General features: G+C 48.5%; 1 protein-coding gene across 6 annotated transcripts; it reads right to left on the bottom strand.

The window, feature by feature from the left end:
* Nucleotides 1-27: 27 nt before the first annotated feature.
* Nucleotides 28-27,332, bottom strand: TMOD1 (tropomodulin 1). 6 transcript variants are annotated; one of them, XM_071730501.1, is made up of 11 exons: nucleotides 27,214-27,332; nucleotides 16,342-16,505; nucleotides 14,264-14,420; nucleotides 10,876-10,995; nucleotides 7,568-7,657; nucleotides 6,937-7,067; nucleotides 5,875-5,982; nucleotides 4,196-4,339; nucleotides 3,336-3,480; nucleotides 1,803-1,868; nucleotides 28-1,029 (listed from the first exon to the last, which is right to left on the bottom strand). In XM_071730501.1, exons 2-10 carry the CDS (start codon nucleotides 16,459-16,461, stop codon nucleotides 1,834-1,836), a joined length of 1,050 nt encoding a protein of 349 aa, XP_071586602.1. In that variant the 5' UTR covers nucleotides 16,462-16,505; nucleotides 27,214-27,332; the 3' UTR covers nucleotides 28-1,029; nucleotides 1,803-1,833. The 6 variants fall into 6 exon arrangements, with proteins under 6 accessions (XP_071586602.1, XP_071586601.1, XP_071586597.1 ...); XM_071730500.1 differs by lacking the exon at nucleotides 27,214-27,332 and adding an exon at nucleotides 26,328-26,483; XM_071730496.1 differs by lacking the exons at nucleotides 1,803-1,868; nucleotides 27,214-27,332 and adding an exon at nucleotides 26,328-26,483.
* Nucleotides 27,333-27,817: the final 485 nt, after the last annotated feature.

Here is a 27,817-nt window from a genome sequence, read left to right as displayed (position 1 = left end):
CAGAGTTGGGGAATTTCACTTAACAACTTTTCTAGGACACAACATTTATTGTTGCATTTATGCAGACATTAGGAATGGCAGTAAAAGAAACAATCCCCAGCAGACCAAAATTTAATTCATTAATATCCCCATCTAGACAAAATGAATATTTGGACACACCTGCTTTTAACATTAGGAACCCGAAGGGAGTGGTGATCTGAAGAGGGACTTCTGGTTTGCTGATTAGTTTGGCCATCTCTGCTGGCTTAGGATTTGCATTGCATCTCTAAAGGTGATGGTTTTCTTCAGATATGCCTAGGATAGAATGATATTAACCCCTCCTAAAACACTCAGTTTATGAGACTCTATTGGTGGCCTTATGCTCCATTTATTCTAGGGATGGAGTTCAGGGTTTTTTCCTAACAAATACGGGGATGCACTTGCAAAATCGTCAGCTGACTGACTCATCTGATGTCAGTAAAAAATTGTAAATCACAATTCTTGAAATTAGCCATGTTTCCAGGTAGTGTAAATGCTTGTTAAACTAGCTGCTCCTCTATATAGTGACTTGAGATCAATTTGGAAGAAAATAAAGTATTTTTAAAAATATTTCTATAATTTGTCTGGAACAGTTGTCTCTTTCCCTCATGCATACCACATCCTATCTGTATGAAACACCGTGCAGGAAGTTTATAGAAAAATTAGGTCCCAGGTTAATTAAGAGCCACTTTTACACTGGGATGTACACTTTTCAAACTGAGGTTGCATAAAAATCACAGGTTGTTACTGGCATGAATAGTTCCAGCTCTACAGAAAACATCAACAGTCCTACTGGATAAAATCTTCAACTAAGCCACTAGTTAATTTAAACTGTTAGTGCATAAACCAGACCCGAGGCACCACAAATATTTTGTCAAGGCACTTATTGCCTCTAGATTTCCACAGTGTAGCACAAATCACAGGTAAAGACCTCCACAGCCAGGAACTACACTCCAGTTCTGCACTTGGGAAAAATAGGCCCATTCAACTCTGCTAGTCTTCTCTTCCTCACTGAAAAAGAAGAGGGGAAAAAAAAGAAGTCAGTCATGGCAAGGGGGAGATGTGGATGGCAGGCTTGGCTTAACTGCTGTGGAAAGGAGCCAAGAGATGTTCTTTCTGCCCGGACAGAAACAAGAAAGCATCAGCTTTTGAGTTCTTCCTTCAAGCAGTAGGCACAGCCTTACACAGTTTAAAATCAAGGAATGCAAGCAAGCTTTTTATCCCTGTGATTTTATTTTTTTTTTTAAGGCCAGAAGCTACTTTGATTCTTACCTCCCTTATTCTACACTTGTATTTCACACAGTTTGTATTTGTAATCTGACTTCAGCCAAAGCTTCATTCATCGCTGACTGATGTGGATAGCAGGAGATGGATGCCACAGTTTTTTCTTTGTTCATTTTTCTCTATTGCCCTTTCAAATAATAAAAAATGAAAATACCATCCCAAGCCTCCAGCCTTCTCATCACAGTTAACGTGGTGAAATCAGTCTCATATCTACTCTTAAAAGCTGATTTACAGCCTTGACAGCTACAGTCATGCCTTTTCAAGAAATGTGTGTGAGGAAAAGAAAAAAAAGGGTATAAAGATGCACAAGTCAGATCATGAGAATGAATGTAACAGCCTTCACAGCTGATTCATATGCAGCATCCTAGAGAACAGAAGCTATAACACAAAAACTGAGTTCTGGTAGCATCAGGTGATGGTAGGCAAGAGCACTGGGGTGGAGCACAAGCAGAGAGCTATTGCTGACAGAGAGAAAATTAAAAATAAAAGTTTTTCTATACTTATGCATTGTGAAGGTGTAGAGCTGAGTTGCTAATGCCAGAGATCATCACACTGATGAATACAAACTGCAAACAAGAACCAAGACAAAAATGCAGATCTTTATGATCAAAAAAAAAAAAGGAAAAATGCACTTCCTGCTGATAACTTTGAATTTAGGTGCTGTATTGTCATCAAAAACCTTGCACTGTTCCAAAGGACATAAAAACCCAAGACTTTCCTGGTGCAGCTCTAGCAACCAGGAATGCAGCCCCAGGCAGAGTAAATAAATATGCAGTGAACTGTAATACTGAGTACTCTGTGTGGTCACTGAACAACTGGTACATACCTCTAGCTTTGGTCATGCTTCCTAAGAGCACAGGACTGGCTGAAGCAGGGCTGATCTGTTTTTTTAAAAAATAATTTTTCAAATACAGCGTGTATTTTTCGAATACATCTGCCTAAATACAGGGGCCACTTCAGGATGTTTTCTCTTACATTAGCTCTTTTCCCAGCCCCTGCCTGTTAGCCCTTGCTTTCCAGATGTGTCTGGCAGATCCCAGCCATGCTAGGGGTGGGGGGTGTCCCTGAGAGTCCCAAGCCCAGTCTCTCACTTGCAGCAGGGCTCTGGACACCACTGGGTGAGGGCAGCTGCTGGCTCTTGTGAACCCCAACCCTCCTGGGAGAGGAGTTCCTCCTCATGTGCTAGCAGGACAATTTGCAAATTTTCAGTTATTCCTCCCAGCTGTATCATTTGCTGCTCCTGAGAAGGAGTCTGGCACTGTCATCTTCGTAACCACTCTGCCAAAGCAGGCAGGAGCCACTAAGTCCAGGGATGGATGGTGCACTGACTGCATTCAGGACTGCTCTCTGGACTCAGGAGAATCACTGCAGCCAAGCAGTGGGAAGCCTCTGCCTCATGTGTTGTCTGGAATGGCAGTTTGCAGACTTGTCCACGTTTTGCTTCACAGGTACTTCTGATCACTTCACTGAGGGTATAAAGATAACTCAGAGGTGTGTGGCTTCCCACCTCTCCCTAGAAAGAAACACTCCCAATTTTTTTTGCTGAAGGGGATGGGCCAAGTCCCACTGTCTTCAAAGTTCAACTCTGCTATTTTTCATCTCCTTGTTAAACTGGAAATGAAGCTGGAAGAAGACAAACATTTGGCAGGAATCATAAGTGCTGGCAGCTCAGAACCCATCTGCCATATGCTGTATTACACTGAAGCACGTTAGCAGCTCTCACTCCTTACCAACAAGACCCACTGCTACTGCCAAAAATGCTGCCTCTTCTGGGAGTTGTAGATGCCTGGTGCCTCTAGGTTTGGAGCCCTGCCATTGTCTGACTGACCCAAGCTGTGACAGAGACCTGGTCAGTGCAGGCTGCTTTCCTCCTCAAGGACAAGCCATCGGGCCCTTCAGGAGGTGGTTTCTAATGCAAACACATCCACCAGGGCCTTCCAGTGAGCAGTGCTGCCCTGTACCCACCAGGAATTGTCCACAGATGGAGGAAGGGACCTTCTCATGACCCCTGGCTTGCAGCCAGCCTGACTCACCTAGATCATTGTTATTCATCATGGCATTGGAAGCACGGAGCCGTGGGCCTTGCTGAGTGAAGTGGTACCCAAACTTCAGCAGGGAGGTGTTTTTTTCCAACATATTCGCAATTTCCATTTCCACTTTGTTGCCCAAAGGCTGGCTCTTTTGAAAACAAAAAAAAGAGGAAAGCAAGCTGGTCAGGTGAGAGGGTGATTCAGAAAGAGCACTTAAATCTGCCATCTCCACCCCTTCCCTCCTTCTTTCGACCTGTTGGTCCATTAGGCATTTCTGACTTGGGGCTGGTAAAACAAAATGCTGTCCTGGTCCTGGTACAAACAAGTGGCTCCAATTCTTACAGCAGACAGACTTTATTTCTTGGACAGATTTGCAGCTAAGAGATGTTTGGAGAAACTACGATTTCGAACTCACAGTCACCTGTCCCTGAGCTCCTCATAACTCAGCTTGTCACTGCTACACCCTGAGCTGAACTTCCCACAGCATCTGTGGGACACTTTGAAGCATTCCTTTTCATTCCCTTGCATTGTAGCAACAATTCCAGTTTTACAAATAAACTTAGTTATTTAAGCCATCACAAAAGCTTGGAGCAAGGCTTATTCCATATTTGACAGGTACTTGGCTGCCCTTCAGGGCAGCACCAGAACACAGCTGCCTGCACTGCCACAGCCTCTGGTATTACTATAGATAGGAGCAGGTAGTGCCCAGGAACTGAAGCAGAAACGAGGAGCTGAAACCTCTCCAGAGCAACCTGTCAGTGATGGCAGCCTGCCACCCTCCACCTTGGCTAGCAACTCCATTTCCTGCAACCAGGACACAAGCTCTGCCAAATGACCAGAGCTCTGCCTCAGTGGTGCTTTACCTGGTTGTCAATGCGCAGCTCTACGAGTGATGTGTTGCCCTGCAGTGCTTCCACAATTGCCAGGATCCCCGACCCAGAAATGAAGTTTGATTCCACGTTCAGGCTCCTCAGTGTGTTGTTCACCTTCAGCATTTCAGCCAGTGCCTGCGGGCAGAGGTTGAGGAGGAGCTGTCAGGCAGACAGGCAGGGGCAGAGCATGCCAGACCAGCAGAGATTCAGTCCCCACATCTCTGGAGGACACCAGGAGGACCCTGTGTGCCAAGCAGCTTCACTGACACTAGGTGGGTGGGCTCTCTGCAGAGTGCAGGGGGTCCCCCTTTTTGCAGGGGAATTTTAAGCATGCTGGAGGCCACAGCAAAACCTTGTATGGAGAAACCCTTCGGGCTACTACAAAAGGTGACAGTCCACACCTGCAACTGCCCTGTGGCAGCTTCATTTGTCCCTCTTCTAAAGCCAAAGATGGCAAGGATGCTGGCATGCCTCCTGCTTGCACTGCTCCTTCTGCATGGGGCTGAGATGCTTCTCTTCACAGCAGGCAGAGAGACAAGTGTCTGTCTTGAATGACGAGGGATTCTCCACATTCAAGACATTCTCCCAAGTGGCATCACAACCATATTAATAATTTTTGCTTCTCTCAGCCAGAGAGAAGACCAGTAAGAAGATCAGTAGATCAGTGACCAGAAGATCAGTAAGACCAGAATTGGTCTGGCATGCTCCCAACCCCCTTGACCTGATGATCTCATTTCACAGGGTGCTTGGGAGGACCCATCTATGTCATGAAACACAAGGACCAGAAGGTGATGCCCAAGGGGCAGGGCTGACCTGCACCCACTCACACAATGCTTGGTTTCACAGCTCCCTTAGCCCTGTGCAGTGCCCTACGGGCCCTCAGGCTGCACCAGTGCTGCCTACACAGTTTCTCCCCCAGTCCAGAGTGCCTGAAACGTGAGGTCTGCACTCCCCCTCCAAAAAGCAGTGTTTTTCTGACAGGAAACTACTGTGCATTTGTGTGTGTGGAGGTAGTCAGAGATGGCCTGAGTGAAGAAGAGACAACTGGGTGCTGGAGGAGAGTGCAAGAATGCAGTCTGGAAGGTAGCATCAGGTCCAGGCAAAACAGCTCTGCATCTCTCTGCATCCCCACTGAGAGATAAGACTCTTCACAGCAGCCAGAAAGACCCTTTTCACCCACAGAAATAAGAAATCTGTCTTTCACCCACGCAGAAGAAATGCAGAGCCCTGCTTCTGCACATGTTTGCACACAGGGTGTATCACAGAGACAAAGCAGATGTGTGTGAGGGAAGGGATGGGTGTGTGTACACCTTCCTACCCACAGAGACAAGTGAGGTGGATAGGAGGTAGGAAAATTCCTGAGAGACAAGATGCTTTTACAAAATGCCACTAGGTAGTCAGTTCTTATCTCCCACTCCTTTCCCAGGAGATCCCAGAGGACAAATAGGCCAAATGGGGTTAACAGACTGTGTACTGAAATCTCCACAGCTGAAAAAGGAAGCGGAGGACCTGAAGCTTGGTGCATCTGAAGCACCTGCAAAAACACCAGGGGTGCAGAACGTGCCAGAGGTGGCACATGGTGCAGCAGCAGTCAGCCAGTACCTCAAGAAATACCTTGCCCAGGAACAGCTCCTGTCACACCGTCACAACAATGATCTGACAGTACTTACGAAAGCAACAGGATCATTGCTCCGTGTCCCAACTATACTGAATTTCTTCACATAGGTGTTATTTTTCAGGGCTTCCGCAAAAGCTTTTAAAGTTGGTATGGGAATATTCTGTGAAAGGAAATGCAGAAAATCTGTGTTAGGCTGTTATCTGCATGAGGGAATGTGCAACACATTTAAATGATACTTTAAATTTCTTATCAAGGTGCAGTCACTAAATACACTGAGGTAATTCAGGAAGGTGTAGATAAATATTTTTTGGCATATCCCAGGGAGCCAACATTTCCATCCTGTTTCCTCCATTCTACATCCATCCACTCTCTTGACAGTTCACTGCCTTGATTTGAAGCAGCGTTTCTGAATTGCCCAGAAATTCAGCTACTTAGGAACACAGGTGTTGTGGGGGTGTATGTAACTAGGATCCATGAGCCTACAAAGCATTGCTCCTGAGCTTTTTAATGTGAATGACAGCACTGAGCAACATTCATGGTGTGCTCAGGAATATTTCCAGCCATGATGCCTAATCCAGAAAGACCTGAGATGATCTTTTAGAATAAATCACAAATACCTCTGACTGCTTTTTACATTTTTAAGGCTAACATTTGCCGTGCTAGGTATCAGCCCAGAAAATAAATCCATGCTGCTTATTATGAGTTCTGACAAAATGAGTATTTCTCACTTATCAAGCACTTTAGATACCCTTTTCAGATGCACAAATTTTCACCTGTCTAAAATTTTAAGTGGCAGCCTCAGCCTGGACTTCTTGCTACACCATCTGGATCCCACCATGTGAAATCTGTGCTCATCTACCATCAAAGCCATCTGCAGATCTGCTCTTCCAGGTATCTACATGAATCCTCCTGCTGCCAGCTCCACAGTGTTGTCCCACAGGAGGGAACAATCCCTGTTGCCCAGAACAGAGATGTGGAGCACTGGTGTTCCTTGCCTGGCTACACACAGTGTTATGATATTGCTTTGTGCATCCAAACAGACCTGGTCTCTCCCTTCTGTTTGTCAAATATTTGGTTCTGTTATTAAGAGAGAAGAGTAGAAAGGAGCAAATACCATAATATTGTTAAGGTTGACTTCCTCAAGGTCAGGATCATTGCTCTGTATACGTTTCAGGGTTTCCTCCACATCTGTTGAGTTTGGTTCCTCATCAGGAACTGGTTTGTACTGTGTGGGTTTAATCACACCTGCAAATGAAAAGCAAGATGTGAAAACAAAAGCACCCCAGGCAGCTCCATGTTCTCTTTGGGTGTTGGCTTTTCCCCTTCCAGAATCAGTGCTGGGAGAGGGAAGCCTGTCCTGACTAACAGATGAGAGACTCAACCAGCACTTGTCAGCTCCACCTGTGCTCAGGTGTGTACAGAGGTGCTGGGGACAGCCAGCAGAGGACAGATGGTGTCTGCTGGTGTCTGCTGCTCTGCAGCCTCAGGGTCCAGCCCTGGGTGCTGGAGGACAGGCTGCCTGCCTGGGGCTGCTCCCTGGGATGGCATTGTGCCTGGATGGCCCTGGGACAGCTGCTGAGGACACACTGGATCACATAAGGCAAGAGTGCACCAGAGACCACTCCAGCAATCACAGGCTGCTCTGACAGTCATGCCTCCAGCCTACCTAAAAATAGTTGCCACTTTGCCTCTGCAAGCAGTGTCAAAGCCAAAAAAAGCAGCCTGATAACACTTAAATCACTTACTGTTGAGCCCTTCTTTGTTCACGATGGAGCTGCTCCCCAGTGCCTCATAGTACTGCTGGTTACTCATCAAGGTGTGCATGCCAAGGATGGCTACAGAAAAAGAAGAACATGACTTGAGGTATTGCAGGCTCCAAAGCTAGGAAAAGACACACGCATGCCATCCTGCCTGGGACAGTGCATTAAATTTCCCTGAGAAAGCAGAGAGTAATACAGGAAGCTGGGACCAAGCCCTGGCTGTCACATGTCACAAGAACAGAGCAGGGCTCAAATGTGTTTCCTTGTTTGTGCCAATGTAGTATCACTCATAGCAGAACAGGAGCACCATCTTGAAGACAACCAACAGCCAAACAGCAAAGGCTTCCCCGCAGCTGACTTGATTCAGCATCACACAAAAATACTGAGGGGAATACAACGAAACACAGAGAAAGCACCATTGGTAGGATTCAGCCTGCACATCCTCATCTTTCTTGCTCACCTGGGCATGTGCCACACACTGCAGCAGTCCAGTTTTTGAGATGAGCTGTGTCCCAGACAGAACCAAATCCATCTGGGCAGCAGCACACGAGGTGACTGTCATCCAAAGCATGGCAATGCATATGTGGGTGCTGTGCTTTGGATTCATCTTTCCACACTTGGAAGTTGACACTGTGAGGAGCTAAAGCTCTGCTGGCTCAGTTGAAATGCAGAAAGTGGTGGTATGAACAAAATACAAAGACTGTAAGAGCCCAAAAGCCAAATGTGTGCTAATCTGTATCTCAGGCTCATGATGCAAAACCAACATGCAAATACACATTGAAATGTGACCAGTGGAGTCTGCTGACACTCTTGCCAGCTGCAAACATGCAGTAGGAAGCCAGTGGCTTGTACATGTTCTGTTTATGAAAATAATGCTGCAATTCACAGAAAGTTAATGTTTGAAAATAAACATTGTCCAGTCAGTGTTTTGGCTATATGACTTTCTGAAGAAAAATGCAGACACACGAACACTTGTTATGAACAGACAAATTTGAACAAATTTTGACTTCTGCATGGGCACAGTATTTAAAATACATAAAGGACAAATTCCTCCCTGGAATTCAAGCCCAACACCAACAAAAGTACTTTATTTTCCCATAAGCTTCTATTTTTATGCTTGTTTGGCACCAATTCACCATTTGTTTGGTGCTTTGGCCAAGAAAGGTTGGGCTCTGGAGAAGGCTGCTCCTGAGGCCCATCACAGGAATGACATCTGTTATGGTGATAGCTCTCCATGACTCCAGGTCTGGGTTGCATGGGCAGGACAACCTGCAGCACAGGGCATCAGTGAAAACCACTGTCCACATCCCCACACACCCCCAGCACATTCCCAGCTGCATTGCACAGAGCCAAGGATCCTCCATCTCAAAGTCTGAGTAAAGTTGGGCACTTTGAGTTTGCTTGTTTGTGTTTTAGTCATTCCTTTTCCTTCACTGCTGAGATTTTCAGTAGTGCAACACAGCTCAGAAAAGTAATTCACAGGTTCAGTATTCTGGGACACACACATACAGCCCAAACATAGCTTGCTCTGACAACTCAATCTCTCCCCCAGCCAGGACTGTGAATATCTGGACTGCAGGTAGGGAAAAGCATCTGCTGTTATGACCACGTGGGGACTTTAGAGAGCTTGAGTTTGTGCTGGCAGAGACATTGTTTGTAAGAGGAACCCACTGCTTGTAAGTCCTGGTGCTTAACTGTGTGTTATCTGAAGGAACATCTCAAGGAGAGTGAAAGCATCCTCCTTCTGCCTCCATCAGCTGACCAAAGGCATGGGGGTCCTTCCTGGGCTCCATGGGAGCACCCCAAGAGCTATTCTCCTGGCCCTGCCAAGGAAGGGATCCAACACACCACCGCTGACACTTCACCCTGCTAGACAGGCAGGAGCTGTTTCACCAAAACAGCAAACTTGGAAATGCAACTCTGTCACTGTCAATATTGAGATTTCAGCACAGCTTGTATCACACCCATTCATCTGCTGCCACTTCAAGTGTATTCTCCCAACTGCAGAACAAGCTGCCCCGAACAGCATTTCTCTGTGAAAACAATTCCTGCACAGATCTGGAGCTTACAGAGGCAGATTTTGTAAGGAAGGGCTTTACAGGACTGTAGAAGTACAGTCAAAAAACCCAAAATTCAGAGTTGCAATCGTTGGCCAGGTACACACCTCGTAAGCATTATTATAGAAACACATTTCTAAGCCAGAATATGGTATTATTACACTGATGACATCTCGGTGCTGTGGGTATTCTACAGGCTATTTTACAGATTATGGCAAGGAGGTCACTGGTAGGGAGTATGTTAGCCTCAAGGTGACAGAATGGGAAGAAGCAGCCAGTAGCACTGAAATACTCATTGGCTGCTAGACCAGCAGGGGACGTGCAAGCCTGGCAAAGAACCAAAGGGTGTTCATAGGCTCCCTCGCCCAAGGCACAGCTTGTCCCAGTCATGCAGCTACATCCATCCTAGGGGCTTCAGCAAGGTACCCGTGTTGGCATCTATAGAGTGGCAGAGCAAGGAGGCTTGCACGGGGTCATCTCCACTCAGACAGTATTGCCTGAAAAGCAGCAAGGGGACACTGCTGACACCCACCCAGCATGGAGCAGAAGCCCCTCAGACAAGAACCATACCTGCCCTTCTCAGTTTGCATGGAGTTTGTTTAGCCTGGTGAAGAGCACACTGCCAGGGCTCAAATCACACCTGCAGTCCCTCTGTCACCCTCTCCAGCTCACTGTGCATTCCAGCCTGCTCCTCAGTTGTTGTGAAGTGCATCGGCATTTCAATGCTGGATTCCACCATGCCAAGATAACAGTCACACAACTGACTGACTGCACAAATTGCAATAAATCTGTAGCTTTAAAATGTGTCGGAAAAGCTCCTTAAAAAACAGCAGCTCTGAGCATCTGTGGAAATCCTGCTCTAACATGACATCTCCCTTAGTAGGCTAAACAAGATTTCCATATTCTCTCTGGGTCTGTTGTGTTGTTTCCTATAGGTTTGGCTTGAAGAAAGCTGTGCTCCTGAAGGTGATAGGCTGCAATTGACAAGGTTCAGTGGCAGGGACAGGAGAAGAGACCAAAAGGCACACTGTTCCCTCAATAAAGCCTTCTTTTCCCCCCTCAGCTTTGGTCCGTGCTCCTGATTAAATCACATGGGCTGAAATAACTTTTAACAAAAACGTAAATCCTGTCAAAAAAGACAAAATTCCGGTAAAGAGCAAAAACCTCAATATCTCATTTCTCACAAAAGAATAAATAAAAAGAAAAGAGTTCCCAGTTCATGTTAAACTATTTTACCAGCAATGTCACAGAGCTCTGCATCAGAGGCATTAGCAAGGGCTTCCTCCAGTTCCGGCTCCAGAGTCACACTTTCCAAAACAGGATCCATTGGCTTCTGCTTGGGGATCCAAGCTTTTCCTATAAATGCAAAGTGAGGTCATTCTCAGTATAGCTGTAGCACCTGTTTCACAACAAGCTCTGCAGATGCATTTAGGTAGGGTGAGATTTAGCAGTGGAAAGGACAGAGGGGACACAAGGACCGAGAGAAGGATCAGAGGAGACACTGTGTCCCTTCCATGAGCTTGGTCTGAGTCCTGCTGCCATGTGAGCCAGGAGGCACCTGCCAGACACCTCCAACCAGCACAGAGGGCTGCACCTCCAGAAGCCCAGCAGTACATTTGTGCAGGATGATGGCTGTGCAATGCACAGTGCGCAGAAAGCCACGCAGAACCTGACCATGCAGGACTTTCCTTCTTCCTAGGCTGTGAGACAGGGATGGAGATTTGCCAGCACTTGTATGAACCAAGAAAGGCCAGTGGTCTGGATCCAGCACCATGCAGGATTGGTCCTGCCTGAGACAGCTCCAGTTGCTAAGTTCAAAACTCGTGCTGGGAAAGCAGATGGCACATTAGTCAAAAGAAGTTGGAAAGGAGATGGTGGAGAGGGTCTGGCAGTGGGCAGGAATAGCAGTCAGTCACCCAGAACATGGGATGCAAGGAGGAGCAGGCTTGGGGCAGCTGGTCTGGCTCAGCATCGTGGCAGAGGACAGTGGAAAAGACACAGAGGGCATGCCAAATGGATGCCTCCCTGCTCCATCTCCCAGGACAGCAACCAGCCAAGAAGAGGCCTTTTCCCTTCGAGTCAGAGGTGCAGAGTAACAGGTACAGCTGGCAACACAACACTGACATCTTGGCTACTCACCTGTGGCCTCTTCCTAACAGAGGCTGCCAGAGCAGGCAAGGGGCTCTGCAGCGAGTGGTGCAGCTTCAGCCCAGCTCCAAATGCCAGAGACTCCTCAGCACTCTGCTGTCCCCTTGCCCATGGCAACCCCTTGGCAAGCCATCACCTCCCCTGCTGGAGCCAGCTGCATCCCGGGGAGGCTCTGCAATGCCTCAGAGCTTTTCACCCAGGCTACATGGGTCAGGTCTGCCATTCCACAACGAGCCAACTGCCTGTGACTGCTCACCACCAAAAAAAAAGAGAGAGGTGAATACACCATAACACTGAGCAGCCTCTCAGGTCAACCCTGTGCTGCCTCCCCGCTACAGGGAGGAGGAGGAGGGATCCCACAGCCTTTTGGAGCAGTCCCCTTCCCTGAAATAGTCCAGGATCATTGCAGAGAGATAGTGAGGGTAAAGCTCTCAGCCTAGCATGCCAGCCCTCACTATTTTTGTCCCCTGTCTGAAACCAGAGTCACCAGCACCGAAGGAGAGAAACAAAGATCCTGCTGCTCAGGGATGTGCAGAGGCAGAGGGAGTTAAATTTAGCCTCAAGGAAGAAGCAACTGCGCTGCGGGCTCCCCGCTATGAAATGGAGGCTTCTATAGACAGCCTTTTGCAAAACGTCCCATCTCCTGCCTGGCGGAGAGGGCAGGAATCTGCACCTGGGACACAGCTGCTTCTGCAAAAATAGGCAGAGCATCACGTGTGCCGGCGTGGCCAGGCACCTCCTGGGCAGGCTGCAGATCAGTGCCTGGGCAGGGCTGGACCCTGGTGCAGAGACCCAGCTCTGTCCTGGTGCAGATGCTGGAGATGCTGTCCCACCAAGCACTGGACTCAGCAAACTGCATACCACCTGGTGGGTTCAGCAGGGAAAGGGGAAAACAAGGCAAACTTAATTCTGCCATCACACAGTAACTCCTTTTGACACTTCAGTGCCATCGAAACTTCTGGCATTTAATTTTGGAAAGTTTCATATCTCAGTCATGCTTTATTAAGAGTTTGAACTTTAAATTAAATGGTGCATGCAAACATAGCATTATGTATCATAATACAGCTCCCTTTAGCTTCTACCCTGCCCAGTAGCACGGTCAGGGAGAGCACCCCCATGGCAAACTAGTAAATCACTCCTTCAAACTGCAAACACAGTGATTTATTTCCAGCTCTGCCACCACTGTGAGTATGAAATTTACCATCCCTGGCTCACAGTCAATGTAAGTAGTGCCTTCACTCAACAGCATGTTACAAGTGAAAATATGTTTACTGTGCTTGAGATCCTATCAGATTGAAATATGATGAGCACAGACCAGAAGCTGAAGACTCAAAATGCAGGCAATGCCTCCCCCTCCTGCAGAGCACTGCCAGAGGATAGCCAAGAGCCAGCACTGGCAGGGGGTATGCTTGAAGCTTCTAAATTGCCTCTCCTGATAGTACTCAATTTAGTCTTTTCATCGCCTTCTTTCAAGAAGAACTCTTTTTTTTTTTTTTTTTTCCCCCCTAAAAATACCACCCCAGGTTTTGTTAAATTGACAGATTTAACAGAAGCTCTTTCTCAAAGTGGCACACACTCAGTTAGGAGGCAGCTCTGAGAAAGACCTCCACTGGGAAACATGCTCACATTCCAGTGTTTTCATACACTTATTTTTTGACATGGGCAACCCGTAGTGTGAGCAGTTCAAAGAGATTTGCTGCTGCAGAGGGGCCATGGTACAGATGGAGACACAACATCAGAAAAAAGCTTCTGAGAAGCTCCTGGAACCCAGTGGCAAGGACTGACCCATGTCAAACAGCAGCCAAGAGTGCTAATGGGAGCAAGAAAGTCCCCTGGGTAGGGGGACGTATCCCACGAGAGGAAAGGCAGAGCAAACCCCTTGCTCATAGACTCCAGGGCCATGCAGAGCAAGGGTGCAGCAGCTACCACAGGGTATGGTGCAGAAGACAGGAACATGCAAGCTGCAGGAGACTGGGAAACAAGGCTGGAGTTCTTAAGAGCTCATGGACACTAGACAGGAACTGATGGGAACATCACAGCTGAGAGCAGCTGTGGAGTTTCTCTATGCCAAGATGAAGTTCAGCGTGCAGGGATGCAGCATGAAAAGCAATGGTGAAACACAGAGCACAGTCTGCAGAGCTCACAGAAGGACTAAGCAGAGGAATAACAGTAGAGGATAGAAGATGATGTTTTCCATAGAGCTTAAAACATCTGTGGTGGGATAGGGACAGGGCACAGTGGTACATCCTCTGCCCATAACCATACTCCAAGTGATTTCCAAACCAGCATGTGCATGGACCTCCTGGCCACATCCCAATATATTAGCCAGCACAGGCAGGGCTAGACAGCAGAGAGAGCAGATGCACAATGCCAGTGATGTCAAAATGAAGTAATGCTTAGAAACACAACCCTTCTGCTGTGCACCCACTGTGCCTTTGTCGTGATGCACCCAGCATGGTGCAAACCATGACCATACCTCTCTTTTCGCCTGTGTAAGGAACCAAATCTTCTCTGTCTTTAACATCCTTCGCCTGCTTTTCTAGGTGGGCCATGAGATCTTCCCTTTTGAACGGGCCTGTTGGTGGCTTTTGTGTTTGATCCCTCTGCCTGAGGCCCGCTGGCAACAAGGCATTCTAGACACAGACGGGAGAAACACGGGTTATCTCTGCAGGCCATGACCCCCATCCATCAACCACTCTCCCCTTTCCACTTCCCTGATTGCACTGCCTTTCTTTCTTCCACTTTGCTGGGCAATTGGCTTCTCCTCATGTCAAAGGTTATCTCCATCCAAACCCACTGATTCCCACACCGTCTAAGACATGTGATGCTCCTTCTGCCCTCCAGTTCAGATGCTGGCTGCACTACAAGATCTCCCTGCTGCCTTGTGTATGTTTCTCTACAACAACTCCTATCCTTTCTCTGGGGGCTCTCAGCCATCACCTTCTGCTCCCCCCAGCCTCTTCATATACTCTCACCACTTCTGCTGCCTCTTTGCAACAGTCACAGCTGCTAAACTCATCCAGTCTTCTCCTCCCTATATGTATTTGTCCAAGTGTCCACATACCCCACATACCCGCACAAGAACCTGTTCAGGGAAATACCCTGGTCTTTCCCAGAGCAGACCAAACAGCCAGGTTGGTCTCCTCTGGCTTTCATGAGCCATCACAAAAGTAGAGGCAGGGTCTCACAGAGAGGATCATTCTGTTGCAGAACAAAACCCATGCAAACCTCAGCCTTTTTTCCAACTGTATTCTTGTTATTCGGTCGTATTAGCCACCATGGGAAGTTGCTTTGTGCCTGACACATATGGCATGTAAGCACCTGCTTATATTTAAATATAGAACAGCCTTAATGCAGTAAGACTATTCCCAGATTTGACACTAATCATGTTCTTTAAAGCTTCACTGGACACAAGTCAACATTTGCTTTTGAAGACATCCAAGGTGATTTTAAGCAACATGTGGGTTTTTCCAAAAGTAGTTTGCTACAATTTAAACTAGCATCGGTGAAAAGCCCATGAAGGAAAATGACTAATAGGAAGCAATTAGTCTCAGGCAATCTTGGAGGGTAATAGAGGAGAACTGTGCTAATGCACAAGCAGAGAGGCACAGGGAAAGGTTTGCTTTCTTGGGCCTCATGCTGTGAGGTGACCATGCAACCTCTATGCATTAACTCCTGTATGTAAGCTCCACCCATACTAACAATTTTTTACAATTTGTTTACAATTTTTTTACCTTTCTGCCTCTTTCATAAAATGCTGCCTGGTTCTGTGTCTTCTGAGGCAGCTGTAACCAGCCCATCAACTCATGTGATTAACCCCCAGAGCTGGCCTGCCACCTCTCAATAATTTTCCTGTGTTGCAATTAAAAATACTGATGATGCAATCTGAACTGCCCATCATTTCCCCCAGAACCACTAACTGCATGTTGTAGGAACAGTTTCTCATTTGGCAGCCCAGCTTCATCATCTAATGTTGCCCATAACCCAGAGGCTTGCCAGTTGTCTCTGCACACCCCCTGCCAGGGCCACCAGGTATCACTGCCTCCAAAACACTTCCATTGCTCTCCACCAGCAGGCCCCGTGTCTGCATCTGCACAGCTCCTGCTGGTGCTGAGGAGTTGCTAAAAAGTAATTGTCCCATTTTGTGGAAGTCCAGGATTTAGACTTTTTGCCTAAATGGAAGAAAATACAGACTGTTCGAAGCTTGATATCAAAAAGAAAAAAAAATCCCAGACAATTTACAAAGCCCAAAGCATTCCCCACAAGGTGGCCTGATCAGAAGTCAAGACCCAGTTTCTGCAGGTTTACTGTCCTGCAAATCCCCCATAACAAGCATGCCAGGGCAGGGGGGCTGCACAGAAGCCAAATCCCACATGTAGGCTGTGCCTGTCATGGTAAAACTCCATCTGCTCACCTGTGGCCAGTCTCTGCCACCCTTGGACTGGATACAAGCTCTGCAAAGGATCCCACTTAAACACAGATGATTAATGCAGCCCGTTGCCCCACATGTACTGAGATTTAGCACCTAGCAAATCCCCTGTAGAACTGACTTACATCAGGATCCAGCTCCTCCAGTTCATCCTCTAACTTCCTGAGCTCCTCCTCTGTCAGAGCTCCAAGGATCTTGTCCTCATCCAGGTCTCGGTATTTTTCTAGTTCCTTTCTGTAAGACATCTTTGAGGAGTCTTGTGAATCTCACTTTTGTGCTGAAACAGGACCTGAAATGAAAGCCAGAAGCATAACACTGAACGCATGAAACATGACACTGCAGCCTGGCTGGTGGAGAATGCTGAATACCACAGGGTTGCACAAGATTTATGCTCAGAGCGTGGCTGACTTCAAAGCCAGGTCAGATTGTACAGCCCCCCCTGTCCATATCCTGCATGCAAGCAGTGGCCCATGGGCATGAGAGCAGCACAACTTTGGTAGCACATTGCCCCATCGTGGACTTGGAAGGAGGGAAGCACTGAGGATGTACTTTGCTCTGGATAGAGAGGTCTTCCTCCAGCAAGCACTAGATGTTAACCAAGTGTCCTGGGTATTTATTCCCTCGATGGACAACAAAACCACAAATCATAAAGCCTGCAGCTATCACGCCCTTGCAAGCCCTCAGTGACATCTCCCTGCACCTGGTGCTCCAGGTAAGATAATCACTGTGTGGGAAAACAGATCTGGTGGCATCACTGAGTACCTCTGAGCCCTGCAAACCTCCACCAGGCTACAGTGCCTGGCATCCCTTACCATGTTTTAAAGCCACAAGAAGATCAGGAAGTATTATCCACTTGTGTTCAGGAGGCTGCCAGTTAAATGTGCTGTTTAGTGACCCCCTTCCTGGACACAACACGTGTTTGCATTGCTGCAAGCTAAGTAGCTGACCTGAGTGTCACTGCACGTCTAAACCAACAATCCAAGCAGAGAAGTGGGAGTAATGTACTAAATGACTGATTTGGATAATCCCTGCTGACCCAGGGGCTTGCCCCATGTCTTGTAATACACAATAACACACACAATCACACACACATAACTGGACCTCTGCCACCTCTAAAGGACTGTAGTAGTAGACCTTCTGTGAAGGTCAACAGGTTTAAAATACGCAGGTGAGTTAAAAATATACTCCCTACAAGAGTGTAACCAACTCTGCTTTCTTGCTGAAAATTTCCTTCTGTTCCATAGCATGGTCTGTAAATTTACAATTTTTTTTCTCAGTTTTGCAGCAAATATTGAACTCTAGATCACATAAAGTGAATTTTCCTACAGTTTAAAGAAAGTTTCACTATTCTCTCAGTTGGCATTTAAATCAAAGTAATAGCAAGGCCTGTGTGTTTTCAAGGAGCCAAACATCTTATGAATTTCCATAAATGGCCCCTTCTCATCTCCTGCAGGGTGTCAGGGCCCTGGCCTGAGCCAAATCTCGCCAGCTTTGCCCATCCTCTGAGGGAAGATTATGATTGCTCTTCACTAGTGGAGAAGTCTCTTTTTATACAACTTACAATGCAGCTGCTGCTCCAGATAGGGAAATTATCTTTAGCTTGGTCACAAAAGGGCACACTAATGCACACATGGCTCGACAGCAAGCCCTTAAATTTAGAGCCGTCATCTGGTCAGACATTTGATTTCCCACTGGTGTGATGGCAACTCCTGCATCACTCACATTCCTGCCACTCGCCACTTGAGAGGTGGAGGGACAGGAGATGGTGCCTCCTGGATGGGAGGAGCAGCCTCCCAGGCTCCAGCAGCCAGAACCTAGAGGTGAATCACAGCTTTTCTTCAGGCTGGTTTGCCTGACAGTCAACCTGTGGGCAGCAGGGAGAGTGGAGGAGAAGCCCAGGATTTGGCACTCAGTGGGTTTGGCCAAGGGAGGGTGAGAGTCCTGCACTGCTCCCGTCCCCTGTGGCAGCCAGGGCAAAGCTCCTTGAGGACCAGGCTGATGGGCAGCAGCCACTCAAGTGTGCACTGGTGAGGCCTGGAGCCACTCCCAGCAGCTCAGCCCTGGGGAGGCTGTCTTTCTGCTCAGGATAGAGAAAGGCAGAGTTTTTATCACAATTACCCATGACCAAAGACTTGTCATTACAGTAATTATTACTACTCTCATGCAGGAGATCCCAGAAAAGCGTCCTGGGCCCCAGTCTGGAGATGTGCTGAGCCACTTAGATTGAAGTGCATGAACCATGACTAACCCATGTTTCATATTTAATTTTCAGTTTTGAGTAGCCTGCTGTGGAAGAAGCTGGAGTTAAGAGCAGGCAGGAAAGAAGAGGATATCCCACCCCAGGCCTCTAAATGCCCTGCAGCAGCTTAAAATACCCTCACTTGCCATGCACATGGAAACCTCTGTGGGGAGGATACTCCCAGGGGCAGCCACAGCCCTTCCTGGCAATCAGGACAGGCTGCAAGGGACGTCTGGGCTGGGACCAGAGAGCAGCCTCCACAGGGCTGACCTTGTCATCTGTCACCAGAAGGATGGAGGCTTCTGTCAGCACCAGGGGGCACAAGGCAGGACAGACTTTGGTTGTCAGTGCACACTGGGAATGCTTGTGGAAAATGCCCCAGGTTCCACAGAATCATCACAGCCGGAAAAGACCTCCAAGATCATCAAGTCCAACCATCAGTCCTACATCACCTTAACTACTAAATCAAAGCACCTTGCAGAGACACAAAGCTGGAACTGCATATAGCAAAGATCTTGAAGGCTGAAGATGGGTGCAGAGCCTGCTGAAGCACAGCTGAAACCCCTGTGAGAAATTAGTTTGCTACATACCCAAGCTGTGCTGCTGGGAAGGGACAGTGGCCTCACAGCCTCACTGGTGCAACAGGAGGTGACAACGACTGGCAGAGCTCCCACAAGGAGAACAAAGGGAGCATCAGAGCAGCAGGACATTTTGTACCACCCCCTGCCTCAAGCTGTGCGGGTTCAGCACCGCATCCTCCAGACAGCCCCCAGGAGCAGTATGTGCACTGGCTCCCCCTTATCTCCACATCCCAGGCCTCTTCTACTCTATCTTGCTAGTGAGTGGTGGTAGAAAGAGTGAACAGCCTATCTGCTATAAATGGCAAGAGGGCTTTGTGCTGCCAGAAATAGGAAAGCAGCTAATTCTGCCTGGCCACCACTGAATTTTTATTTTTACAATGTGCTGACACAACCAGTACCACAAACAGCTCTCCCTGACCTGTGCTACAGTTCAAGCCTGGTTTAACACGGGTTGCCCCCACAACCATGCTTCAAAAGAATAACAAAATCCACTGGCACAAATTCTAAATTCTGAATCTAGGCACTTCTAGACACTCAGGGAAGAGTTTCAGCATTTTGAACAAGAAAGCAGACCAATGGCTTGCTCTCTGAGATAAGGAGGTGGCCAGCAAGCACCACCAGCATAGATATCAATGGTTCCTAGAAAAATCACAAACTTTGAACACAGAAGGCTATTCAGGATGAAAGCTGCTTTTAAGCAGCACCTGAGGCAGGAGTTAACCATGTGAGGGATAGCTTGGCTTGAAAACTGTTTCTATTTGACTCTTGCATGCAAGGTTTTGATTCATGACATCTTAAAAGATAAAGCTGAGTCAAAGTTCAGAGCAATTTTTTTTTTTACAGTATAAAAATTATAAACTGATGTCAGCCAATCCTCTCTACTTTACACAGTTTAGTTTTTCTTTTCTTTGACATCTAGCATAACTTTAGAGATAAAATCTAGGATTTTATTATGAGAAATTATACATACCTGAAGTGACTATTTCCTAAACTCAAGAGAAGTAGTCCCTGTGCTTACACTGAGACCTCAGTGAACCACCCAGGAATCCAAGATTCATGCCATGCAGATGAGAAGAGCAAGACAGGTCCAGTTTTTTTCCTAATTGAAGACTGGTTTTATGTGGCCTCTCAGCCCTCTGATAAACCTTAAAGCCATTACCCAACTCTTGAAAAAATCTTGTACAGGACTCAAATCCCATTTTCTTGCCTGGCTACACATGCATGCAAAGCTTTGGTCAGCACAGTTATAACGTGGAACAAGCCTGGGCATCTCCTTCATCTGAGAGTTTAGGCATGCAAGAGAGAGCTGGGGCATTTGCAGGGAGGTCTGAAGGAAAGGGAAGCACTTGGTGAAGAGAGGGGCACTACACATGGCAGATCCAGGGCAGACACTGCGGGGATGTAGGGATGAGGGACATCTGTCCACCAAAAAGTGAGTGTCCACTGGTCCTGCAGCTACTGGGATGGCTTGTTAGCCCTGGGGTTGCATCCCAGCATACCTGGGTGCAACAGCCTGACTCCACAGACAGTTTCAAGTAGGGACCAACAAATTAGAGCCATGTCCTGTAACAACAGAGGGAAATATGCACATCAACTCCTTCTGAGATGACATCTAAAACCACAAGCCTGCAAAATTCTCAAAGCCCAGTAGCAAAGCAGAGCAAAGCACAGAGGGAGGTGGATCCGTGCCTGGTGTCATCACTCAGCTTTACACAGCCAAAGATTGATCACTGGTTGCCTCCTGTTGCTAGTTACCCCAGTCACAAGAGAGGCAGGTGCAGTAATACAGGAATGCTCTCCTCCCAGCACGCTGTACAAACAGGACACCAAGAGCCACTGATCTCTTCTCTTGAAGACACAAAAAGAGCCCAGCAGTGGCCTTGCAGATGACAACATGCCCTACACCTGCTTTATAGGGAGTCAAATGTTTGCCTCATTTAAAGTGAACATACTTTGTTCTCACTAAACATTTTCAGCTTGAGAATGAAACAAAGATAAATATCTAAAGCCAGTCTTTTAAAGGGAATGGTCTCCTGCATATTTTATTTTATTTTTGTATGTACCTTTTTACGCTGATCTCATTTTCTCAGCCAGGAAACAACTTTTTAAAAATCCCTAAGGACAGACTTAAGTTGCAGTGTCAAGCACTGCTGGTCTCCTTGAGCTCTGCATCACCACCTTGAATGTAGAAGATGTTGAAACGTCTTGGTAAAGCTGCAAGAGACTTTCTGTAGTCTCCACACTGGCCTTACAGTCTGAGATGAACTAGAAAGCATCAAGCCAGGAGATCCACAGATCTGAGTAGCACCATGGGGGCCTCAGGTGGATGCTGTATGAAGTTCAATGCACACCCACCCACCCCCAAATAAGGAAACAGGACTGTACAAGCTGAAGGGACTCCAGTGCAGGACCATCAGGATGGCCAGGAGCCTGAGACACAGAAGATGAAAGGAGAGGTCCCTGCAGGATTTCTTCAGCCTGGAGAGGGAAGGCTGCGGCAGGATCTAATTGCAATCAGTCATCTGACATTTTTCCCAAAGGAAAAGGATTGTTGGAGAAGGCAGAACTAGGTTTTCCTTAGGGGAAGGACTAGGGACAACTGGAGCAAGTTGTGGCAAGAGGATTTCTAACTGTACACTGGGGGGAAATCCTTGCTGCAAGAGTGGTGCAGCCCTTGGACTAGGAGCAGTGAGGTGGTGGGATCTCCATCCTTGGATATTCAATGCTCAACTGGATAAGGCCTTGGGCAACCTGATCTAGCTCTGGGGCTAGGCCCGCTCAGAGAAGGATGCTGGACTGGGAACTTTCAGGGATTCTTCCCCAGATAAACTTTCAGTGACTTCTCTCAGAAGAATGTGCAAGTTCCTCCTATAACCACCAGGAATATCCCTGACATTTCACAAAAGTCCTCACTGCTGTGATTCAAGTTTCAATTCTGACTCTGGTTCAACACAAGAGCGTTTAGCTGCCTTCCCCTGAAACAAACTGGTGAACCACCATGAGCTCAGACATGTCTGAAGGTCACCACTTGCTTCTGCAGCATCAAAGGGAGTCACTCAGCTTCCAGGAGACCACCACAGTGTGTTGTTTTTCATCTTTCTCATGCTGAGAAGCCCTTGCAGAGTAGCCAAGAATCATCATGAAGAATTCTCAGTACAACAGCATTCAGGGTAGTTCATGTTCCCAGCCACTGTTCAGCAAGTGGCACACATCAGGTGAATCTTCATCCCTTAGCCTTCCCACAGCTGAGGTGGTCAATGCCAGCACATCCATGCTCTGGGTGAAAAGTGTGGACAGGAAAAGAAACAGGATGCTCCAGACAGTGAGGATCTCTGTCATGTCAGATGCAGAAAGCAGAGCTCAGCACTCCAAGGCAAGCCAGACATCAACTAGAAAGATTAAGCCCTTGTTCAGCCTCCCTGAACTCAGAGACTAATGGCCAATGAAATCCAATGAGGAATATGTTGTTCCATCAGGGAGCTTCTCCAAGGAAGATTTGGATTTCCTCTGGTTTGATAAAAACCTCACAACCAGCAGCCATTAATCTAAGACACACTGAAATGCATGCCCACCTTAGTAAAATATTTTAAAAGACACATGTGGAAAGAGGCATTTTGGATATATCAAAATACACTGGGACTTTCACCCCTCTACATGACTCACCAGCCATGCAAAACACTTAATGCTGTCTGAATTTATCATCACCACCCAAAACCCTACAAACATGAAACTGAATATGTCATAGACAACACTTACTGATGATGCTGCTTCATTCCCTTAAGGATCCTCATGCCAGAGCTGACATTCCCACTCTTGCACTTGACAGCCCCACAGCAAACAGGTTGTTGTCTGAGGTCATGCATCCTCTAAGGAAAGCTCCCTGAGCTCAACCAAGGTGACCTCTCCCTTCACCCACTGGTGCTGACAGGAGTCTTATTCTTGTTGTGCTCTCCTGGACCTTTCTCCCTCCTTGCATGCCATGAGGTGCAGTTCAGCAGATTCTAACCTGAAACTCAGGGTCTCCCAGCCCATGCAGGGAGATTGGAACTAGATGATCTTTAAGACCCCTTCCAACCCAAACCATCCTATGATTCTGACTGCCTGTACCTGCTGCTCCTCCCCCCCACAACACTCCTGCAGCCTACAAGAGACACAACTCATTACTGGCTCTTGTCAACCAGCACATAGCCAAGATGCTTGATGACCAGGCAATGCCTAATGGGTCAAAAGCTGCCAAAGCCTAATGACAGACTATCCCAGGTGTATCTTCCCCTTTGCATATTCTTAAGGTGCACACTTGTAAACACAGTTATGTGTTCTCCTATTTGGGGTGAAGTTCTCTTATACACCCAGCATGTACTTAATTGATTCAATTACTAATCCAAATGAAAAGTGTTTGGGCACACTTAAGTGGCACCACAAACTCACAGCTCCTGCTCTGTAACTTGAACCTTTCCACTTGGATATAGCTGGCACAATCTCCTCTAAAAAGGGATCCCAAGTTTCTTGCCTGCATTTCTGTTAATCCTCAGATGGACTCCTGCTTCTCTGACACACTCAAGTCACAAGGAGGAGCTGCACCTGATGGATGCCATGTGAACACCAGAACAGGAAGGCTCCTGGCTTGCACTAGGCAGTGCCTTGGACCCTTCAAGAGGCAGTGCTGATGTTCCATAGAACCCAGGCCCTGCCAGACTGCCCAAAGCAAAGCAGAGGGAGCTGCTAGTGGGTCTGCATGTTCCTGATCCCACCCCACTGATAGTGCAGCTGAAGCAGAGGAAGCAAAGGTGAAATGCACCATCAAGGTGCACCAGGGTACATGGCAATGCTGAATGAATACAGGAACAAAATGGGTACTGTTCCAACAGCAATGAGCGCGTGGTGTATTCTGTGCTTTAAAACTGAATGACACCTTCAGCAGAGGTGGGACACTCACACAGTCCTTCAAGGCCTGCAGAAAGAAAGGTACCTCCTCCAGCTGGAAGAGCTACTAAACTGCACAGTGCTGGAACAGGGCAGAGCTCTGCGGAAACACAGCTATAGCCTTTTTTCCATGCTTCTCACAGGGCATCTGCTACTAGCTGCTGTCAGCCAGAATATACTGCACTGGGAAGACTTTGGTCTGACCTAAGATAGCCTCTGGTATCTCAGTCACCATGAAAGAGTAGAAAGAACTCTCTCCCGGGAGGGTGATGCAGCTCTGGCACAGGGCACCAGGGAGGTGGGGTGTTCCTCTTCAGACATTTTTAGACACAGGCCATATGAAGCCAGAACCTTGCTGGCTGAAGAGCTATCTGCTGTGAGCTGGAAATGGACTAGAGAACTGCTGAGCCACCCACAGTGCTGGGGTCCTGAGACAAAAAACTATGTGGCTGTTTAGCAGCATGGGGCCACAGAACACAGTTTTGATCTCCCATTTCTTCCAAGTGTCTGGTAATTTCACAAAGTAAATACATTGTGACTACGAGTCCATGCCTGGAATAGAGATGTGAAGAGGGAGCCTTAGGTCATGATTCACAAATAGCTGTAAACTACAGGGAAAAAAATCAGAAAGCAGATCCCAGCCTCCTCCCTTTGAGCTGCACTGGGCCTTCACAAAAACTCCACATGCCTGGAAAACAGTGAAGCAGCAAAGAGAAGTAAAACAATTCATCTGCTCGCAATACTTTCAGTAGCACATCTCTCTGAGGGGGCAGAGTTAATGTATGTAGCAACAGGGGAGAGACGCTTTTTACACAGGCAACATTCAGGATCTCCTGCAAAGATAAATGAAACTGTCCTTTGAGTGAATAAAAGTAAAATATGAGCAAAGGATACGAGTAATCAGGTAGACCAGGCTATCTGCATATGTTTGACTTCCCCAAATAAACTGAGCAGGAGGGGAGGCAGCAACATGCTGCTAGTGTTATGCAAAAACGTATCATCAGGACAAAAGCCAGCACATCACCACAGCTGAGAAAATGCATGCAGAAAAGAACAAACCTACTCAGGCTGGTAAACAAAGCAACACTGAAGGGGGCAAAAATAGAAAAAGCCCTGACAGGAGGAAAAGAGAGACCTTGAAATGAGCAACAGTGAACGTATGAAGCAGTGTGCTTGCAGGAATACCCCAAAGCTTGTACGTTAGGGTAACAGGGTATGGAGGCTGTGAAGAGACAACAGTGGAGACTTTTCTACACCACTGTAAAAGGCATTTGGCTTTGGGCACCACGCTGCCACCTGAGGTAACCTGAGAAAAAGTGCCACCTTTTGGCACAAACCTCTCATTGTCGAGAAGCGAGGAATGAATTCTTCACTCCTGTGTGAGCTAGCAGATCAGACGTGAGGAAGGGATTTTATATACACTTAAAAATAACCATGTGGCTGAGCACCTTCTAGCTCAAGGAGCAATATAATTGCAATACTCAAGTAAAGCAAGTATAGAAAGGACCTCTGCCTAGATGTAGGGCAGCCAGTCCAGAAGGGAGGCAATGGGCAACGGGTTCTAGTGAACAAACGACCCAGGACCATTTCGAAAGCAGCAGCAGCAGCAGATAAATGAGCACGTGAGTGGAGGCAGCCGCTAGCTGAGAGTGAAGGAAAGTTATCTTTGAGATAGGCAGCACCTTTCAAACAAAGCAGTGACTAATTCCAGCCACACGAAGAACAGCCATGGTAAACACACCTCAAGGACTCAAGAAATCGTCCTTCTCCCTGCCCTCAGCCCTCGCCAATGTCTACTTTTCCTGTACAAAAGCGGTGCAGTTTTCTATTGATCCATCCCCCGGAGGTCCGTTCCCCAGCAGAGCTCACAACATTACAGAAGCAGCATCAGCAAAGCAGAAGCACCAGCGAGCGCCCTTCGCAACCCTCCCATCACGGCGCAGCCCCCCGCCAGCACCTCCCGCCGCTGACCCCCGGGACCGGGACCAGGACCGGGACCGGCGTGAGCCCCGCCGGCTGCTGGGGACAGGGGGCAGGGAATAGGGCAAACGGGACACGGCTCCCCGCAACCCGGGGGCACCACCGGCCGCTCCGCGCATCGCGGCGCAGCGCTCCGATCCCTCGGGCACGGCCTCCCGGCAGGCAAGCAGAGAGGGATGGATGCAGGGAGGCAGAGATTTAGGAAGGGAAGGAGGGAGAGAGGGGGGCAGGCAGGGAGCCCCAGCACCCAGCCAGCCACCTCTGCGCGCTGCGGTGCGCAGGCAGCGCGGAGGCGGCAGCTATTTATGTGGAGCCGGTGCCGCTCGGTGCCGGCCAAATACTGTGCCCAGAAAAGGGCCGGACCGGACCCACCACCCGCTTACCGCACCTGCGAGCCGAGCCGAGCCGAGCCGAGCCGAGCCGAGCCGAGCCGAGCCGAGCCGAGCCGAGCCGAGCCGAGCCGAGCCGAGCCGAGCCGAGCCGAGCCGAGCCGAGCCGAGCCGAGCCGAGCCGAGCCGAGCCGAGCCCGGGCGGCGCGTCCTGCCCGCGCCGGCTCCGCCGCTGCGAAGGGTGGGGGTCCGGCCCCAGCTCCAGCCCCAGCCCCAGCCCCAGCCCCGGCCCCTGCTCTGGCCCCGGCCCGGCCGTCACTCAGCAGGGCCCGGCCCGTCGCCCCTCCCGGCCGGGAACAGCTGTGCCCGGCTCGGCCTCCGCCCCCGGTCCCGGGTTGGGCTTGTCCTTGCCCTCCGTCCGCTGCCGAGAGGGCACTGCCGCGTCCCTCCCCCCGGGCAGGGTGGGCGCTGGGGGGGTGCAAACGGCCCTCGGGACATCCCGGAAAGGTGTGAGCGGCTCGGGGGCACCCAGGACACCGCCAGGCACCCTGAGGCTGCGGCTGGAAAATCTCCTTTCCCGGCAGGGAGGAGGGTTACAGCCCCCCTGGGACGGGGGGACCGCGGCGGGGTCTCAAGGCTCAGGCAGACCAAGTCACAGCCTCCCGGGGCTCGGGCTGCGATGGCTCCGCTACCAGCGCTGCGGGGACCCTGCGGCTGCAACGCGGACACTTTACAGAGCTGCTTTCCCGATAATTCCAGCTGTATCAATGTAACTACGGATTCTGGGTCTCCCGATACTCCCTGTCAAGTTGTCCCCAGAATCCAGTGGCAGCCACCCTCTAGGGCAGCTCCAAGTGGATCATCAGCCCCGAGAGCTGCCTTCCAGCCTTGAGGCGGCAATAGTTTCAATAATGTTACTACCAAACCTCCTTTCCCCAATCTCACCTTTCAGTCGCTGTAAGAGCCCCAAGGATTTGTCCCATAATCCTTTTTAACAAACGTCCAACAAAGTATCAGCCCCAACATCTTCTTTTTTGATTTCTGCTCTCCACCAGCAGCCACAAGCCAAGAGCAGAGAAGGGCTCACGTATACCAGAGGAGGGCAGTGCATCCATGTACTTTCTTTCCCAGGGCCACAATTCCCAGGCCAAGCCATCCACTTCGCCTGAAAATGCCTCCAGTATTCCTGCGAAGTTACCTCGCTTTTTTTTTCATGTCCTGTCACACAGCTGACCTGGCTGGCACTGGGGCTCTGCTGTCCACAGCATTTGCAAACAGATCCTGGAAATACTGGTCATGGTGAGGTCAAGTGAAGGGTACGAATGGAGACCCTGATAAGCACTGGACTCAGTGTGTGCCTTCAGAGGTCCACAGGATTATAGCCCAAATCGCTCCCACTATCCCAAATGCTGTCAGGAGTGAAAAAGACACTTAGAACCACCCTGTTCACCTACTGACTGGTCCAAATGCCTGAATTCCTTCAGGATGGAGAAGCCTGATGGGTGTTAGATCAGACACCACGCTCACCATCTTTTGCAAGGGTGTGCAA

The sequence above is a fragment of the Heliangelus exortis genome, chromosome Z (genome assembly GCF_036169615.1).
Source record: "Heliangelus exortis chromosome Z, bHelExo1.hap1, whole genome shotgun sequence".
Taxonomy (NCBI): Eukaryota; Metazoa; Chordata; class Aves; order Apodiformes; family Trochilidae; genus Heliangelus; species Heliangelus exortis.
The sequence above is the reverse complement of the archived record's forward strand: the minus strand, read 5'-3'. Positions and strand labels throughout refer to the sequence as shown.

What these genes read in the sequence shown, in the direction of transcription:
- TMOD1 (XM_071730496.1), bottom strand. Translation starts at nt 16,461, where the DNA reads ATGTCTTACAGAAAGGAACTAGAAAAATACCGAGACCTGGATGAGGAC. An exon ending in TGGAGGAGCTGGATCCTGAT is followed by an intron (nt 14,421 to 16,341) that starts GTAAGTCAGTTC and finishes GTCTGTGTCTAG; the next exon opens with AATGCCTTGTTGCCAGCGGG. An exon ending in AGCTGCGCATTGACAACCAG is followed by an intron (nt 3,481 to 4,195) that starts GTAAAGCACCAC and finishes TGTTTTCAAAAG; the next exon opens with AGCCAGCCTTTGGGCAACAA.